This window comes from Phacochoerus africanus, chromosome 7, assembly GCF_016906955.1.
Source record: "Phacochoerus africanus isolate WHEZ1 chromosome 7, ROS_Pafr_v1, whole genome shotgun sequence".
Lineage (NCBI taxonomy): Eukaryota > Metazoa > Chordata > Mammalia > Artiodactyla > Suidae > Phacochoerus > Phacochoerus africanus.
This window is the reverse complement of record NC_062550.1, coordinates 22,360,176-22,377,637: the sequence shown is the minus strand read 5'-3', so window position 1 is coordinate 22,377,637 and position 17,462 is coordinate 22,360,176. Positions and strand designations below refer to the sequence as shown.

At 40.2% G+C, this 17,462-nt stretch overlaps 1 protein-coding gene across 7 annotated transcripts in view; it reads left to right on the top strand.

The window, feature by feature from the left end:
- Positions 1–17,462, top strand: part of TESPA1 (thymocyte expressed, positive selection associated 1) — a 138,125-nt gene that overhangs the window by 38,647 nt on the left and 82,016 nt on the right. For 4 of the 7 annotated variants that reach the window (XM_047786833.1, XM_047786830.1, XM_047786831.1 and 1 more), the window contains one exon: positions 2,765–3,558. In XM_047786833.1, coding sequence (XP_047642789.1) covers positions 2,765–2,973 — 209 coding nt within the window. In that variant the 3' untranslated portion in view covers positions 2,974–3,558. Of the gene's footprint in view, positions 1–2,764; positions 3,559–17,462 lie in introns of those variants that run through there. The other 3 variants (XM_047786834.1, XM_047786835.1, XM_047786838.1) reach the window with 2 other exon arrangements.

Below are 17,462 nucleotides of genomic sequence, written 5' to 3'. Positions count from 1 at the left end.
ATCTTCAACCACATGCATGGACCTTGAGAAGATTCCATGCTTCTATGTGGAATCTAAAAACAAAACAAACAGCCATTCCCATCATGGCTCAGCAGTTAATGAACCCAACTAGAATCCATGAGGACTTGGGTTCAATCCCTGGCCTTGCTCAGTGGGTTAAGGATCCAGAGTTGCCATGAGCTGTGGCGTAGGTCACAGACACGGCTCGGATCCCATGTTGCTGTGGCTGTGGTGTAGACCAGCAGCTACGGCTCCGATTCGACCCCTAGCCTGGGAACCTCTATATGCTGCGAGTGAGACCCTAAAAAAAAGACAAAAATATTAAATAAATAAATAATAAAAACAAAGCAAACAAAACTCATTATACAGGGAACAGACAGTGGTTTCCAGAGGGGAAGAGAGTTGGAGAGTAAATGAAATGGATGAAGGGAATCAAGTGGTACACGCTTCCAGTTATAAAATAAGTAGTCTGTGGGGATATAATATATAGCCTGGGTTCTATAGTCACTAACAGTGTATTGCAAGTGTTAAAGTTGCTAAGAAAGTAAATCTTAAAGAGTTCTCATCACCCACACAGACAAAAAGAAACATGCTTTAAGAAAGGGTGGATGGGGGCAAAGCCTATTTCTCAACAGGGGAATTTAAGTTTCTTATTTTGAATTTGTATTTGCCATTGTACTTCCTTATATCTTCATTTTTCTTCCTTTGCTTTCCCTTTATCTGTACTGCCCCATTCTTCTTCATCATCTTTTTTTTTTTAATTTGCTTTTTAGGGCCACACCTGCAGCATATGGAAGTTCCCAAGCTAGGGACTGAATCAAAGCTGCAGCTGTTGGCCTACCCCACAGCCACAGCAATGCCAGATCTGAGCCATATCTGCAACTCACAGCAACACCGGGTCCTTAACCCAATGTGCAAGTCCAAGGATCAAACCCACATCTTCATGGATGCTAGTCAGATTCTTAATCCACTGAGCCACAAGTGGAACTACCCCCATTCTTCTTTAGAGCTGTAGAAGGCAGAAGAACAATTTCTATATGCATTACGTAATGTTCATTTTCTGAGTTATACATTTCAGATGTTTCAGTAGATTACCAAGGCCGTATCCCAAGCAATCAAGCCACACAGCTTCATGTGCCAACATTCACGTAGACTATAGTATAAACATCGCTCCTGGAGATATGGAGAGCAGAGTCCCTGGTTCCAGTCATACTACCTTACCCAGCCCCTCAGGTAGAAAATACCTCTAGTGATTATATAGCATTTTTGGAGACATCAGCTCTATAATCATATAGAGAACAAAAACCATTTTATGCTTGATAAGAGAAGGAAAATTATTTAGCGAGACTATGTGACTAGTTAGTATCAGAATCAGAGCTAGAAATTAGGTCTCCTGACTCCCAAAACCAGTGCTCTTTTCATCAGAGCACACCACTCCAAGTCTGCAGGAGTTCAAACTGTAGCTGTGGCTCAGAACAAGCCTCACTACCAGTACTTGGGGCTCATAATTGGATGAAAGATATAACAGGAACATTGACAATTACTCTGACTTAATTTCGTTAGATGCTCTGGGGACATAGAAAAATGAACTTCCCGAGGTTAACATACCCAGCTGAGTCTTGACAGATGAGTAAAGACTGAACAGGGGAAAGGTAGTGGGGGAGGTAGAAGAAGAAAGAGGACATTGGTATCCTGGGTAGAGAGAAAATATCTTCAAAGGCAGAGAGGAATGGAGTATCAAAACACTGTATCTTCAGAAACTACCCCTTGTGCCTAGTGGGAGAAAGGGGATATGTGGGAGAAGATCAAAATTAAGAATAGTAAAGATAAATCAGATTATGAAGCAAAGTCTTCTGTGTTATTTTAACTGTTTTGATCTAGTCTAGGAAGACAGGAATCTACTTGAAATTTTATGAAGGAAGTAACATGATTAGAAAGATCATTCTAGCAGAGGTATGGGAGATGGATTAAATAGGGAACCAGAGGAATGAGGAAAATCATTTAAGAGTCTACTACAAAAGACTGAGGAAAAATGTAATGACCAGAAATAAGACAAGAGGACTGAGAATGGATGGGAAGAAGAGTAGGATTTTGAAATTTAATACGCACAATGGCCAAGCCTAGGACCAATCAGATTTGTGCTCATGAGAGAGGGAAGAGATGAGAAAAATAAATATAGGGAAATTTTCAGGTTCCTTCTTGAGTGACTAAGTGAATATTAATGTCCTTTTATTAAGAACAAAATGCAGGAGTTCCCATCGTGGCGCAGTGGTTAACGAATCCGACTAGGAACCATGAGGTTGCGGGTTCAATCCCTGGCCTTGCACAGTGGGTTAAGGATCCGGTATTGCCATGTGCTGTGGTGGGGGCCACAGACGCGGCTCGGATCCTGAGTTGCTGTGGCTCTGGCGTAGGCCGGTGGCTGGCTAATGCATCAATTAGACCTCTAGCCTGGGAATCTCCATTATGCCACGGGAGCAGCCCTAGAAAAGGCAAAAAGAAAAAAAAATGCAGTAGAAGTAACAAGTTGGAAGGCAGATATTTTAAAGTATAACTTTCAAAAGGCTCTTCTCTCCATGAAATGAGATTCCTGAAAAAGGTCACCTCTTAATCTTTAGACATGAAAGTATACCCATACTTTTATTCTTATTCCTTTTTATAGACTGCTGAAGAAAATGACCAAACCGTTGCCAATCCATCTTGTGCACCTGGAGCTGAGCCCTGACATTCTGTACCTAGTGTTTCTTTTCACTTTCCATTGCAGGCTTTCAACACCACCACCACGGCACATGCTCTGACAGCAGTGGCTTCATAGAGGAACCTAATTCCCACCTCTTCTTGCAGAAAGTTGTTCAGCCTCCAATATCTGGCTCCTGCTCCCTGGCCCTACAAACTCCTAATCTCAGCAGGAGAAAAGCAACATGGTACCCCAGACAGAAGACCAGAGTGAGAGACTTGGAATCTCCGTCCTGATACTGTCATGAACAACATGTGCAGAGATAGACCGTAAGCCGTCACTTCATTTCTCTGTGCTTTGGTTTTTTCTAGTATGTGTGTATTAGTATTCATGAGCTACATGATATGGACAGTGGTAAAGTGGCCAAAGATTTAATTTTCTCCCAAGCTTTGACACTCCCTGGGACAGTTAGAGGATTTAGAGATGATCCGGTTTGAGGAATAAGGGTTGCTACTAGAATACTCTCAAAGGGCTCAAGCTAAAGGAAGAAGGAGAAATCCCACTTTCAGGCTCTGAAACCTTGGTGCAACCTACAGTGGAATTCCCTCTGTGCCTCTACTCATCCCTATGTGCCCCAGTTAAAGTCCAGGAGGTCTTCCACCACAGTACTCAAGTCCTGTTTTTCTTCTTGAGGGCTCACTTGAGAATTTCCATTTGGAACCTCCCGCCCCTAAAACCAGCTTCTCCCTTTATCCCTAATTTTGTATGTTCATAGGAAAAGAAATGAGTGGGATTCAGAGTCCCTCCTCTTGGCCATTGCAAAAAAACCCACAGTATTTTCTGCTGGCAGAAAACGGTACAAATAAAACTATGTTTTTCAACCTTGGCACTTTTTTTTTTAAAGGGAATTAACAGTTGTGGTTTTTGTCAGACGGAAAATGCTTTGTCAGCGAATGAGGCTTAAACACCTCCAGTGCTCTACCAGGCGTTATGGGGTATGGAGCATCTTAGATACATTCTTTCCCCAAGAAAATTTTAGTAGAATGGGAGAAGTCTCTCTCTCTCTCTCTCTCTCTCTCTCTCTCTCTCTCTCTCTCTCACACACACACACACACACACACACACACACACACACACACTCCTACGGTAATGTATTACTTGGTTGCCTAATACACTGCAAGATAGCAAAAACCAGGAAAGAAGGATTCTATGGAAAGCATAACCATGATTGTTAAAGAAAAAAAATCGTGCCAGATATGATGAGCCAACAGTCTATTTTATTTCCATACTGTTGCCAGTATTACACAGACCTGACTGTCTGGTTGTCTAACTGGGTGGAAATGAAGGGCTGGAGAGATTTTAAGAGAGTGTCAGGCATCTTGGACCATCCACGTTTGCTGATTGTCCGTACACAAATGAAAAGGAACCAACCTACCTGATGTCTTCTTGACAGGAGGTAGTTTTGCAGCTTGGAGCTAGCCCTTCCCTCTCTTCCCCCCCCCCTAAATTAAGCTCCTACCCTCCTGCAGAAACTGGGAGATGTGAGGGCTCTTCTCCTTGATATTTGCCTTTCAGAGAAATGGTTCTTAGGTCGTAGAGAAAGACTTTCCTTGGTTGTAAAAGTGGAATGAAGCTGGGAGAAGATTTACATCTCAAAGGGACAGAGGTCAGGGCTTAGAGTCAGGAAGAAACCTGTCCAAAGTTTAGTCAAGCTGAGGGGAACTTTAAGGCCATCCTGATCCTGACAGAGAACAGAAGGAGCTGACATTATTTCATCTAAAGAGCTTAATAAGACTAATAGCCCATTTGACCTCATCGCCTTGAAGAAATGACTTGGGGCTGCAGAAGGGGTAACCCTTTCTTTCTGCTTTCTGGCGCAGCTTCTGCCAGATGCTCCTATTAGATGCGGGAATGAACGCCTGAAGATTTCAAGAGGGCTTATTTGGAGGGCGGTGGGGACAGGATTCCGGAGGCTGGGTATGCAGGATAGTCTCTGTTCCTCAGCGGCTTCCTGGGGCTCTGTTCCCTCAGGCCCACATGGCCTGAGAGCCTGGAGTAACTGACTCTGCCCCCACGGAGGAAAAGAAACACTGCGTTCTGCCTCCCCTTCCCTTCCCAGGAGGATCCTGAAAAACTCTGAAAAGTAAATCAGAATCATTTGTGGAAGATTCTATTATTAGCCTCGGGAACAAAAGCTTCTTTCCACCGCTTGTCTCTCTCTGCTGCTCCCGCCAGCATCTGCATGGGCTCCACTTTTTGAATGATGGATGAGAGGGGCGGGGTGTGGAGAGCAGAGCCTGCTCAGCTTTTAGGAAAAAGGGATCAGACACGCGGTAATTCAGTGGCTGATGAACTGGAGCGCAGCCACTGGAGTCTCCGCAAGCACCTTATACTCCTTTTCACAAGCGGGCCCTCTTATCAGGACTTCCAAGCTGCTACATCCCTGTGAGCCCAGCAGGAAAGGGGTTAATATCTCCATTCCACTGAGAAAAACTGAGGTCTGAGAGTCATGGGATATCACAGCTTGAAAGGACTGGTCCAGTTGTCTGTAAAGAAAAAAAGGCCCAGAGAAAGGAAAGAAATGCGTGACCAAGCACACCCACTGCAGGTGGGCTAGAACTCGGGTCCTCTGATTGGGCCTGGGGGGACTTCTTTCTAGTAGATCCATTCTCGGTGCTGCCCAAGCATTTCCGCACAATCCTCTTTAACCAACACCCTTTCAGGGCTGATTTATCTCTGCCACAGCCACTCCCACCCCACCCCCCAACATTTCACGGCCATCCGGGGTCACCTAATACCTTCACTGCCATCCTGCGTAACCTAGGAAGCCCTGCGAAAGGAAAAGGAGCCGATCTGGGATGTCGGACACCCACGGGAAACCGCCTGCTCATACTTGCAGCCCACAAGGCATTATGGCAAGTGTCTTTATGCAAATTGCAGCTTCCAAGTGAATTCTAAGAATAGGCTAGAGAAAGACAGGGTTCTTACATGGAGCTTGTTTAAAGGACAGTAATGTGCGTGGAGCTGGAGGTGGCTTTCCGGAACTACATTAAGGCTTCTGAAGGCTGCTGGAGAGAAGGATGGAGGGCAGGGACCATGGGAATGGGGGTGGAGGGACCAAAGGTACTTAGCTGGCTTGGAGAGACATCCATAGTTACTAAAATCTGAGGACCGAGTGGTTATTTCAAGTTAGCCCTTCCTTCCCAGGAGTCTGCCACTACTTAGAGTCACAGCTCAAGAGAGCAATGAGGATTTAAAGCCTACTTGGGGCCCCAAACTCATGGAAACAAATATATTTATTTGGATCATTCACTAGCCTGCTGTGTGATTTAAGCAAGGTGCTTAAAACTCCCTAAGTTCTCCACTGTAAAGATACTGATAACTGTCCTGTCTAGTATATTGGATTGGAGCAAGTGAAGTAATGGTATAAAAGTGCTTTTAACACAGCAATATTTATTCTAGGAAGGAGTCTCAGGAGACAGAAATCCTGGACTCACAGCATCAGAATGTCAGTAAAGTGAGGAGGTAGGACCAGAATCTAGTCACTCACTGACTTTATTCATGGCTGTTGCAATAGCAGAGAGAGGCCAGAATTAAGCCTGAACACAACGCTGCTGAAACCAGAGTAATAGTTTTTGAGGGCTGAAGTGAATTAATGGAAAAGCACCAAAGGACCTGAGGAGGTGGTCACAGACCATCTGTACTTGCTAATTGGCTTTATCCAAAGGAACAATCTCTCTATCTTTGGGACAGAAGGTAGTTTCTCAACTTGCGCTAGGTGTCCTCTGATGTTAGGCTCCTACCCTCCAGCAGAAACTGGGAGATAAGGGTACTAATCTTCTTTGATGATTATGTTCCAAAGAGATGGCTCCTAGGTCCTTGTGAAAGACAGCCCTGTGTTGTAAAACTGTCAAGATACTGGGAGGAGATTTACCCAAAGGAATTGAGGAAGAATTTACAATGGCAAATGTTGGGGGCTTTGGGGGGGGGTATTTTTGATATGGTAGGGTTTTATTTTCTTTATTATGCTTTGTTTTTTACTTTTTAAATTGAAGTATAGTTGATTTACTGTGTTAGTTAGTTGCAGGTGTAGAGCAAAGTGATTCTGTTATATAGATATATACATATATTTATTCTTTTTCAGATTCTTTTCCATTATAGGTTACTACAAAATATTGAATATAGCTCCCTGTGCTATACAGTATGTCCTTGCTATTTACGTATTTTATATATAGTAGTGTGTATATGTTAATCCCAAACTCCTAATTCATCGCTCTCACTCTTTCCACTTTGGTGACCATAAATTTGCTTTCTACATCCATGAGTCTATTCCTGTTTGGTAATAAATTCATTTGTATCATTTTTTATATTCCACATGTAAGTGATATCATATATTTATCTTTCTCTGTCTGACTTCATTTAGTATGATAATTTCTAGGGCCATCCATGTTGCTGTAAGGATGATTTTATTTCACATTTTTTATGGCTGAGTAATATTCCACTGTATATATTATATACAATGGATATGGATGATATATTATCCATTCACCTGTTGATGGACATTTAGGCTCTTTCTGTGTCTTAGCTATTGTAATAATGCTGTGATAAACATTGCAGTGCATGTATCTTTTCAAATTAGAATTTTCTCTGGATAAGTGCCTAGGAGTGGGATTGCAGGATGATATGGCAACTCTATTTTGAGTTTTTTAAGGAACCTCTTTACTGTTCTCCATAGTGGCTGCACCAATTTACATTCCCACCAACAGTGAAGAAGGGTTCCCTTTTCTTCACACCCTCTCCAGCATTTGTTATTTGTTGACTTGTTAATGATGGCCATTCTGACCAATGTGAGGTGGTACCTCATTATAGTTTTGATTTGCATTTCTCTAATAATTAGTGGTGTTGAGCATCTTTTCATGTGCCTGTTGGCCATCTTTATGTCTTCCTTGGAGAAATGTCTATTTAGATCTTCTGCCCATTTTTTGATTGCGTTGTTTTTTCTTAAAATTTTAAGCTATATGTTGTGTTTGTGTAGTTTGGAAATTAATCCTTTGTCAATTACATCATTTGCAGATATTTTCTCCCAGTCCGTAGGTTTTCTTTTCATTTTATTTATGGTTTCCTTTGCTGGGAAAAAAGCTATACATTTGATTAGGTCTCCTTTGTTTATTTTTTTTCTTTTATTTCTTTTGCCTTGGGAAACTGACCTAAAAAAATTGCTATGATTTATGTCAGAGAATGTTTTGCCTGTGTTCTTTTCTAGGAGTTTTATGGTTTCATGTATTATATTTAAGTGTTTAAGCCTACAGTGGCAATTTTTCTAAAGGGAACACTCAAAGAAAATGGAGATCGGGTGCCTAGAGTCAAGAAGACATCTGCCTAAAGCTTAGTTATGTTGAAGGGACTATTAAGGCCATCCTATTCAATAATAATAATTGCATTTACTTCATAAGCTTCCTGTGAGCATCACATGATTTATTCTATGGAAGAGCAGAGCAGAGCAGAGAGCCTGGCACTTATTAATCATGAGAGAAGGGATTTAAGTTGTTATAATATTACAAATGAGGTCTGAGATTTTGTCCATTTTTTTTTTTGAGGTTTGTTAATTCTCTAGGACATGATGACTTAAATACCAGAAAACAATATTTTTTCATGAAACCACTGTAAGTCTTAATTTCCTGGGCATCAGTTTCTGTTCTTAGGTAGTTTTCCAAGGTGAATGTTTAACCTCCAGTCACTTTCCTGCCCTTGCTCAGCACACATTCTGCTGAGCAAAGTTTTTTATGGCTGAGTAATATTTAGCCATAAATAGTAATTATTCACTTAAGCTCTCAGGAAATATAAACTGACTTCACAGTCTTTATAAACCAAAACAAATTAGTGACGTGAATCTTCTAGGGGTGGACAAGGCTTATGTTTGGTGCTTATTAAGATCTAACCCAACATGACTTTTATACTGTCTGCTAGTTGGCATAATCATTTCCCCCTATACCAACCTCTTTGTTTAGTGTGAAGATGGGAATTAATAGTGTGGGGGTATCCAAGGAAGACCTCTGCTTTATCCATCCTTCCTCAGTACTGTCTCCATGAGGACATGTTTCCATAAGAGGCTATGATGGGAGACCTGAGCCTGGAGGGCAGATGAGTCCAGACACTTCCATTGACCCTGTTGTGTAAAGATCTTCTATCCTAAGAAAATTTCTTTCTCAGATGTTTAGTGCATAATAAATTTACCATTCCTTAATACAACTGTCTTTCATATGCATTCCTGTGACTAGACTTGGTCCCCAGTAAACAATCATATGCAAGTAGGTGATGTCTATACATGCCAACAAACAAGCAACAAGGTTGCATGTGTTCACACCCTTGGGCCCATTACTTGTATACACCATACTTCAGTCAGAACTGGTTAGGGAGAGTTACTTAGGCCCAGCCATGAAGGCTACTTACTATTGTGTGAACTTTATCAAGTGATCTTTACCACTTACTCTCCTTGGACCTCAGTTTCCGCATTTGTTAAAAATGATAATCATAATATGAGGTCAGCTCTCCTCTCGGGGTTTTGTTGTGAAGACCAGATGAAAAGTAAGAGTGCTTTGCAAAGTGTAAATCATATACGTAACATGGCATTATATTATTTATTTTTCATAAGTTCCATTGAAGGCACAGCTATTCTCTTTTTATATCCTACCACTTCCCAAATGTACCTTTAAATTCAACATTATTAGTATAATCAAAATCAAAGTTACTGTATTGAAAGCATTTGAAGAAAAAATGCATTGTTCAGCATTCTTCCTTTGGCTCTCATCACTGTGAGTCAAGATAAAGTCATTTTCAGTCAGGTACCTTCTGAGCTTGGCACGTACAGGAAAAATAGAGGAATGAATATAAGATTTCGAAACCTCCGAGTCGGAAACCTTGGCTTGTGCTTCATCTTGGCTCTAACCTACCGTCTGATCCTGGACAAGTCTGCTTCCCTCTCAGAGTCCTCATCCACTTCCTTTTACACCTGTAGCAGCCCCTTAATCCATAGCCCCCTTTCCTGCCACAATTTTTAGCTCCAGAGCCTATATTATTTAACATTCTGTGTTTACTTATTTAATTTGTTTATGGCCTCTTTTTCCTTAATAGAGTATAAACTCCTTGCAGGAAGGCACTTTATCTGTTTTGTTCACCACTGTGTCCTGGGGCTAGAAAAGCCACCTGATGCGTAAGAGTCACTTTCTTTGCTAAATCAATGAACCAGTGAAGAATGAGGAGATCAGATTAAATGATCTCAACTATTAACCGTTGAATCTTTGATTTAATCTTGAGGTATTTCATCATTTGTTTTCACGCCACTTTGTATCATCTTCCTCCAAATGAACTATAATAAATGCTCCTCACCATCTCATGAACTTAACAGTAACCACAAATATTCAGGAGGGATGCAAAGCTTTTCTCATACATTCAAATAAAGTCCATGTTAGCTCTTACACCAGAAATGGCTCCAAATTTGTCCCACATATAAAATGTGTCTCCCAAGATATATTAAAACTAATAGAAGACAGGCACTGGGACATTCTCTTTCTCTGCACACACGAAGGAAGAAGGTGAGACATTTGAAAGTAGGGCGCTAGTAGTATCTGAAGAAATAGTAGAGGAGAATTTGGGATTCACTCCCTCTGCTTGAATATCCCAATACTTCAGAAGGAAGAAAGAATATTGCTCTACCAGGCAAGAAGTGATCCTTCCCAGATGGAGAGAGAAGAGTGAGATGAATTTTCTAAGTTGCCTATTGCCAAAAGTGCCTTGAAAAATAGATTGGACTGTTTCAGTCAGTCCAATGGGCATAAGGATGATTCAGGTGAAGAGAAGGCAGATTGAGTGAGAATTGAGTTGTTGCTTTACATGATTAAGCCATGTTGTTACCTGCAGAGAATGGGGAGCAATTGTTCTTCCCTGCTGTGGAATGGGAGGAGAGAAAAAAGTTAAGATTTCAGCAGAATGAAATTAAGACTAAACCCAAGGGGGGTACTGTTAGTAATAACCATAAGACAACATAGTAATGATGACTTAGCAAGATGCTACAATAAATTTCTGCTTTAGAACTCTTTGAAAACAAAAATTCTCCAAAGAATTCAGAGGACAGTGAACTCAGAAAAACTTTAAGGATTCATGGCAATTGAGATATGCCCTTAGAGATCAATATGCTTCAAGTCAGAAAGAAGTGTTGGAAGTAGAAAGGGGTAATTAATCCCACATGACCAATTTTCCAGGTTTTATCCAAGGAAGAAAATTGGTTGAAACCACTTGTTCCCTCCATATGGCTGTACCCCCTTTAGAATGTCTGTTAAGTTGAATAATGAGAGAATTTTGTGGTGCATAAGAGGAGCATAGGTTGTTTAAATGTCAAAAGGAACACATTCAAGAGCCAGAGATCTTCTACTTGAGACATGAACTGTGTGTGTGCAAATATTAGCAATTAAGAGGAAGATGGTGGCAGGTAGGAAAGAGAAAGTTCAACTAGATCTCATTTGAACCCATAATGAAATCTTGTCCCATTAAGATAAATATTAGAAGGAGTTTCCACCATGGCTTAGTGGAAATGAATCTGACTAGCATCCATGAGGATGCAGGTTCGATCCCTGGCCTCGCTCAGTGGGTTAAGGATCCGGGTTGCGGGTGAGTTGTGGTGTAGGTCGCAGATGCGCCTCATGTCTGGCATTGCTGTGGCTGTGATGTAGGCGAGTAGCTACAGCTCTGATTTGACCCATAGCCTGGGAACCTCCATATGCTGCTGGTGTGGCCCTGAAAAGACCAAGAAAAAAAAAGATAAATAATAGAAATGTATTGTTTTATGTATCTGGGAAATATAGGGATTGAGCTTTCTTCAGGTGAGGCTCAAATAATGGGACCAAAGGAATTTATTCTTTACATTCCTTGCCTCTGCTTCTTTAATGATGATTCTATTTTCAATGAGTTTTGCCTTTCATAATCCAAAAAAGAGTTGCCACTCAATCCAAGGCTAAATGTTTCCCCAAGTATGAATAATAAAAAGAGTAAATCTCTTCTCCCTCTTTCAAAACAAAAGTTTCAGGCTTCAGTCTGATTGGTTCAACCTAAGTCACTTGGCACTCAACAGCTAGGACAACCTACAGGAAATGGACAAATTCTTAGAAATGTACAATTTCCCAAGACTAAATCAGTAAGAAATAGAAAATTTGAACAGATAAATTACCTGTAATGCAATTGAATCAGTAATTTAAAAGCTACCAACAAAGTTGAGAACCAGATGGCCTCACAGGTGAATTCCACCAAACATTTAACAAGAGTTAACACCTATCATTCTCAAACTGTTCCAAAAATACAGAGGAAGGAATTCTTCAAACTCATTTTGTGAGGCAGACATCACCCTGATGACAAAAACCAAAGATATCACAAAAAAAGAAAATTGTGGGCCCATATCACCAATGAACATGCATGCAAAATCCTCAACAAATGATTAGCAAACTGAATTCAACAATACATGTAAAAAATCATAAACCATGGTCAAGCGTGATTTATTCCAAGGATACAGGGATGGTTCAATATACACAAATCATCTAGTGTCATTAAAAAAACAAAGAATGCAAATCACATGATCATCTCAATAGATACAGATAAAGCATTTGACAGAATTCAACATCCATTCATGATAAAAATTCTCATCAAAGTTGGTATAGGGGCAGCATTTCTTAATACAGCTAACATCCTCATCAACATTTAAAAGCTCAATGTGTTTACTCTAAGATAGGAACCAGACAAAGATGTCCACTCTCACCACTTTCATTCAACAAGATTTGAAAGTCCAAGCCAAGCAATCATACAAGAAAAAAAAAAGTATCCAAATTGGAAGGGAAGAAGTAAAACTGTCCTACTTGAAGAGTACTTATGATACTATATATAGAAAACACTAAAATCTGTGACAAAAACTGCTAAATTTAATATATAAATTCATTAAGGTTACAAGATACAAGAAAATATACAGAAATATGTTACTTTTCTATACACTAATAATGCGCTGTCAGAAAGAGAAAGCAAGGAAACCACCCCATTTACCATCACATCAAAAACAATAAAATATCTCATAATAAACTTAACCAAGGAGGTGAAATATCTACACTCTGAAAACTATAAGACACTACAAAGGATATTGAAGATGATAGAAGTAATAAGGTATCCCATATTCATGAAGTGGAAGAATTAATACTGATAAAGTGTCCCGTCTACCTATCCAAAGCAATCTACATACTTAATGCAATCACTACTAAAATACCCATGACACTTTTCACAGAACTAGAACAAATAATTCTAAAATGTGTATGGGATCACAAAAGACTCCAAATAGCCAAAGAAATCTTGAGATGGAAGAACAAAGCTGAAGGTATCTCTCCCTGACTTAAGACCATACTCCAAATGTATAGTCATCAAAACAGTATGGTGCTGGCACTGAAACAGACGTATAGATCATTGAAGCAAAATAAAGATCCCAAAACCCTCCTACACTGTTGATGGGAATGTAAATTGGTACAAATGCTATGGAAAACAGTGCGGAGGATCTTTTTAAAACTAAAATAGAGTAGCAGTATGATCCAGCAATTCCACTCTGGAGCATATATCCAAAGAAAACCATAATTCAAAAAGATCCACAAACCCCAATGTCACAGCAGCACTATTTACAATAGCCAAGATATGGAAGCAACCTAAATATCCATTGCAGGGGAATGGATAAAGAAGGTGTGGTACATATAAACAATGAGATTAAAAAAATCACTCATTAAAAAAGCATGAAAAAATGTCATCCTTATAGCACCATGGATAGACCTAGAGATTATCATACTAAGAGAAGTAAGTCAGACAGAGAAAGATAAATATCATATGATATCACCTATATGTGGGATCCAAAAAATTGATACAAATGAACTTACTTACAAAACAGAAATAGACTCACAGACTTCAAAAACAAACTTATGGTTACCAAAGGAAAAAGGGAATGGATAAATTAGGAGTTTGGGATTAATATATACACACTACTATATATTAAATAGATAATCAATAAAGACTTATTGTATAGCATGGAGAACTCTAATATTCTGCAAGACCTATATGGGGAAAGACTCTGAAAAATAATGGAAATAGTGTATGTGTAAATGAATCACTGTGCTATACACCAAAAACTAAAACAGCATTGTAAATTTACTCCAATATAAAATAAAAATTAAATTACATTTTAAAAAACAAAATAGGAGTTCCCATTGTGGCACAGCAGAAACAAATCTGACTAGGAACCATGAGATTGCGGGTTTGATCTCTGGCCTTGCTCAGTGGGTTAAGGATCCGGCGTTGCCGTGAGCTGTGGTGTAGGTCACAGAGGTGGCTCAGATCTGGTGTTGCTGTGGCTGTGGCATAGGCCGGCAGCAACAGCTCAGATTAGACCCCTAGCCTGGGAACCGCCATATGCCACAGGTGAGGCCCTAAAAAGACAAAAAGACCAAAAATAAAATAAAAAACGAAATAGAGAGCCTAGAAATAAATCCACACACATATGGTCCAATAATCTACAACAAAGAAAATAAGAATATACAGATGGCCAGCAAATACATGAAAAAATGCTCAACATCACTGATTATAAGAGAAATCAAATCAAAACTACCATGCGATACCACCTCACACCAGTCAGGATGGCCATCATTAATAAGTCCACAGATAGCAAGTGCTGGAGGGGGTGTGGAGAAAAGGGAACACTCCTGCACTGTTGGTGGGAATGTAAGCTGGTAAAGCCACTATGGAGAACAGTTTGGAGATACTTAGAAACCGATACATAGAACTTCCATATGACCCAGCAATCCCACTCTTGGGCACATATCCAGACAAAACTCTACTTAAAAGGACACATGCACCCGCATGTTCATTGCAGCCCTATACACAATAGCCAGGGCATGGAAACAACCCAAATGTCCATCAACAGATGATTGGATTCGGAGGAAGTGGTATATATACACAATGGAATACTACTCAGCCATAAAAAAGAATGACATAATGCCATTTGCAGCAACATGGATGGAACTAGAGACTCTCATCCCGAGTGAAGTAGATCAGAAAGAGAAAGACAAATACCATATGTTATCACTTATAACTGGAATCTAATATCCAGCACAAATGAACATCTCCTCAGAAAAGAAAATCATGGACTTGGAAAAATAGACTTGTGGCTGCCTGATGGGAGGGGGAGGGAGTGGGAGGGATCGGGAGCTTGGGCTTATCAGACACAACTTAGAATGGATTTATAAGGAGATCCTGCTGAGTAGCATTGAGAACTATGTCTAGATACTCATATTGCAACAGAACAAAGGGTGGGGGGAAAATGTATACATGTAAGGATAACTTGATCCCCTTGCTGTACAGTGGGGGAAAAAAAAGGAATATACAAGGGAGTGAAGATAGTCTCTTCAAAAAGTGGTACTGGGAAAATGGACAGCTACATGTGAAAGAATGAAATTAGAGTGTTTTCTTAAACAAAATAAATTGAAAAAGTTTCCCAATCTAACATGTTTTAATTTTATTCACAGTACATATTAGATGTTTTAGATTGAAGTAGTGCTTCCTTTTATTATAATTTCCATATTAAACTATTTGAAAAACATGTAACAAGGACATCTTAAATTTGTAACACTTCAATATTCCTCCATGCAAACAAAGGTCACATCTCTTTCTAATGCCTGGCTTTACCCAACGATCACAAACCTGGCCTCAGTCACTAGTGTACACACTAATTTGGAGCATTTAGATAGAGAGCCAAGCCCTGAGCGGAAACCAGAAAAGAAGCCTCGGCCTGAAAGCATGAGAGCAGCATCAAGACTTGGTCTGAAATCAAATCCTCACCACAGGTCATACCTCACAGAGGAGTTGGAAGATTCCGCAGCAGTTTTGGACTGGGCTGGGCAAGGACACCTGGGTGAGTTTCCAATAAACAAGTGTTAACTAGACACAGACCAACAGCAGGATCGGACACAGTTTTTAAAACAAAGAATAGGAGTGAAGAGAAGTCCTAGGGTGATGCAAGTCAGGTAGGATTTGGTGTTAGGATCAAAGGCCAGATCTCATCCTGTTCTTCTGTCAGAAAGAGGAGCTGAGGCGCACTTAGGGCTGCACAGTGACTGCCCGGCATTAGAAACCAGAATGTGTGCACGTTTCTACTAGTCATCAATACCTGTGACTTCTGCATCCATGACTGCAGTTCAGGCTGCTCTTAAATATGACCACTTCACAAAAGACTTCGTTGGCTCCCAAACTAAAGTAACCCTCAACTTGTAAGCAGGTAACTGTATTCTGTATTCATAGTAATATTTTTCACTCCCTTGTATTTCCTTTTCTCTGTTTCTTTGCTTTTGGCTTCTCTGGAGTTCTGATTCCCTTCTCAATAAATATGTGATTAGAGAACAAAACTGGGAGCTTGGGGTAAATAGATGCAGAATGTTGCCTTCGGGATGGATTAGCAATGGGATCCTACTGTGTAGCACTGGGAACTCTGTCTGGTCACTTATGATGGAATATGTAATGTGAGAAAAAAAGAATGTATACATGTATGTGTAATTGGGTCACCATGCTGTACAGTAGAAATATATATATAAATGATAAAATAAAATATTTATTTTGTTTAACTCTTATTTCACAAGACCTAAAAGAGTGACAAGCACAGGAGGCTTCTTCATGATTGTTAGTTAATTAGAAGGATGAATGAATGAAAGAATTAATGAAATACTAATTCATAAAATAAGCCTAAGACAAAGAGGGAGGAGTTAGAGTATCAGGAAGGGAGTGTGCTGTCAAAAGCAGGGATTTAGCAGCATGTGGATGAGAACTGGGAAGGTTGAACCTCAGGATATGATTGTGAGTTATGATGTAAAGTAGACACAGAAGGGTTAGGAAGGCAGGAACCCCACTAACAGAATTAACTATGGAGAATTCAAGAAGAATTCTTTCTCATCTCAAAGTTCCGTAGTCACAGAAATCTGGATATACAGAGTTCCACAAAAGGCAGCATACACTTAGAGATGAAGATTGATGGTTCACACGTGAGTGAGCCATATTCATTATTCGGCTGTACCTAAGAAACCTCCCAAGTACTTGCTGCAGGGAAAATTCAGGGAAGTTCTGTCCAGACCTTCCCTGCATCTTGGTTGATTATTTGCTGTCAGGAAAGACCTCTCCTAAGTACAAATTCCCTCGACCATTAGCTTTTCATAATTAAGGAAAAAAACACCTAAAGCTTTCCCTAATTCGCATTCTTTTCCCAATCCAGGTCCATCCCACTCACTGCTTTATACCAGTTTCCTCTAAGTGCCCCATCTTGTTCCCATGAATTTTGAATGGCTCCTCCGCAGTGGGAAACCCAGCACAGACCATAAAATGCTCTCCTGATGAAGCCAGACCATCAGAAGAGTGATGTTGCCAGTGTTATCATTTTACATCGTTTCCTCTTTCTCTCTCTGGGCCTATCCTAGTGTTTCTTCCTCCTTTTTTCTTTTTTCATTCTCTTGCTTTTTCTGAGTATCTTTTTTCAGAATCTCTTCCTCTTTCTTTCTCCAAGTCTCTCTGTCTCTCTGGAGGTCTCTGTCATATTGTTTATCTACAGCTCCCATCATCCTTCACCCTCATCCACACACTGCTCACAAATGGCCCTTACTTTACTTGGATAAATTGTGGAGGCTGTGCAACATTCTCTGGCTTCCCAGACTCCCTTTCTAAAACTCTGAAAACAATT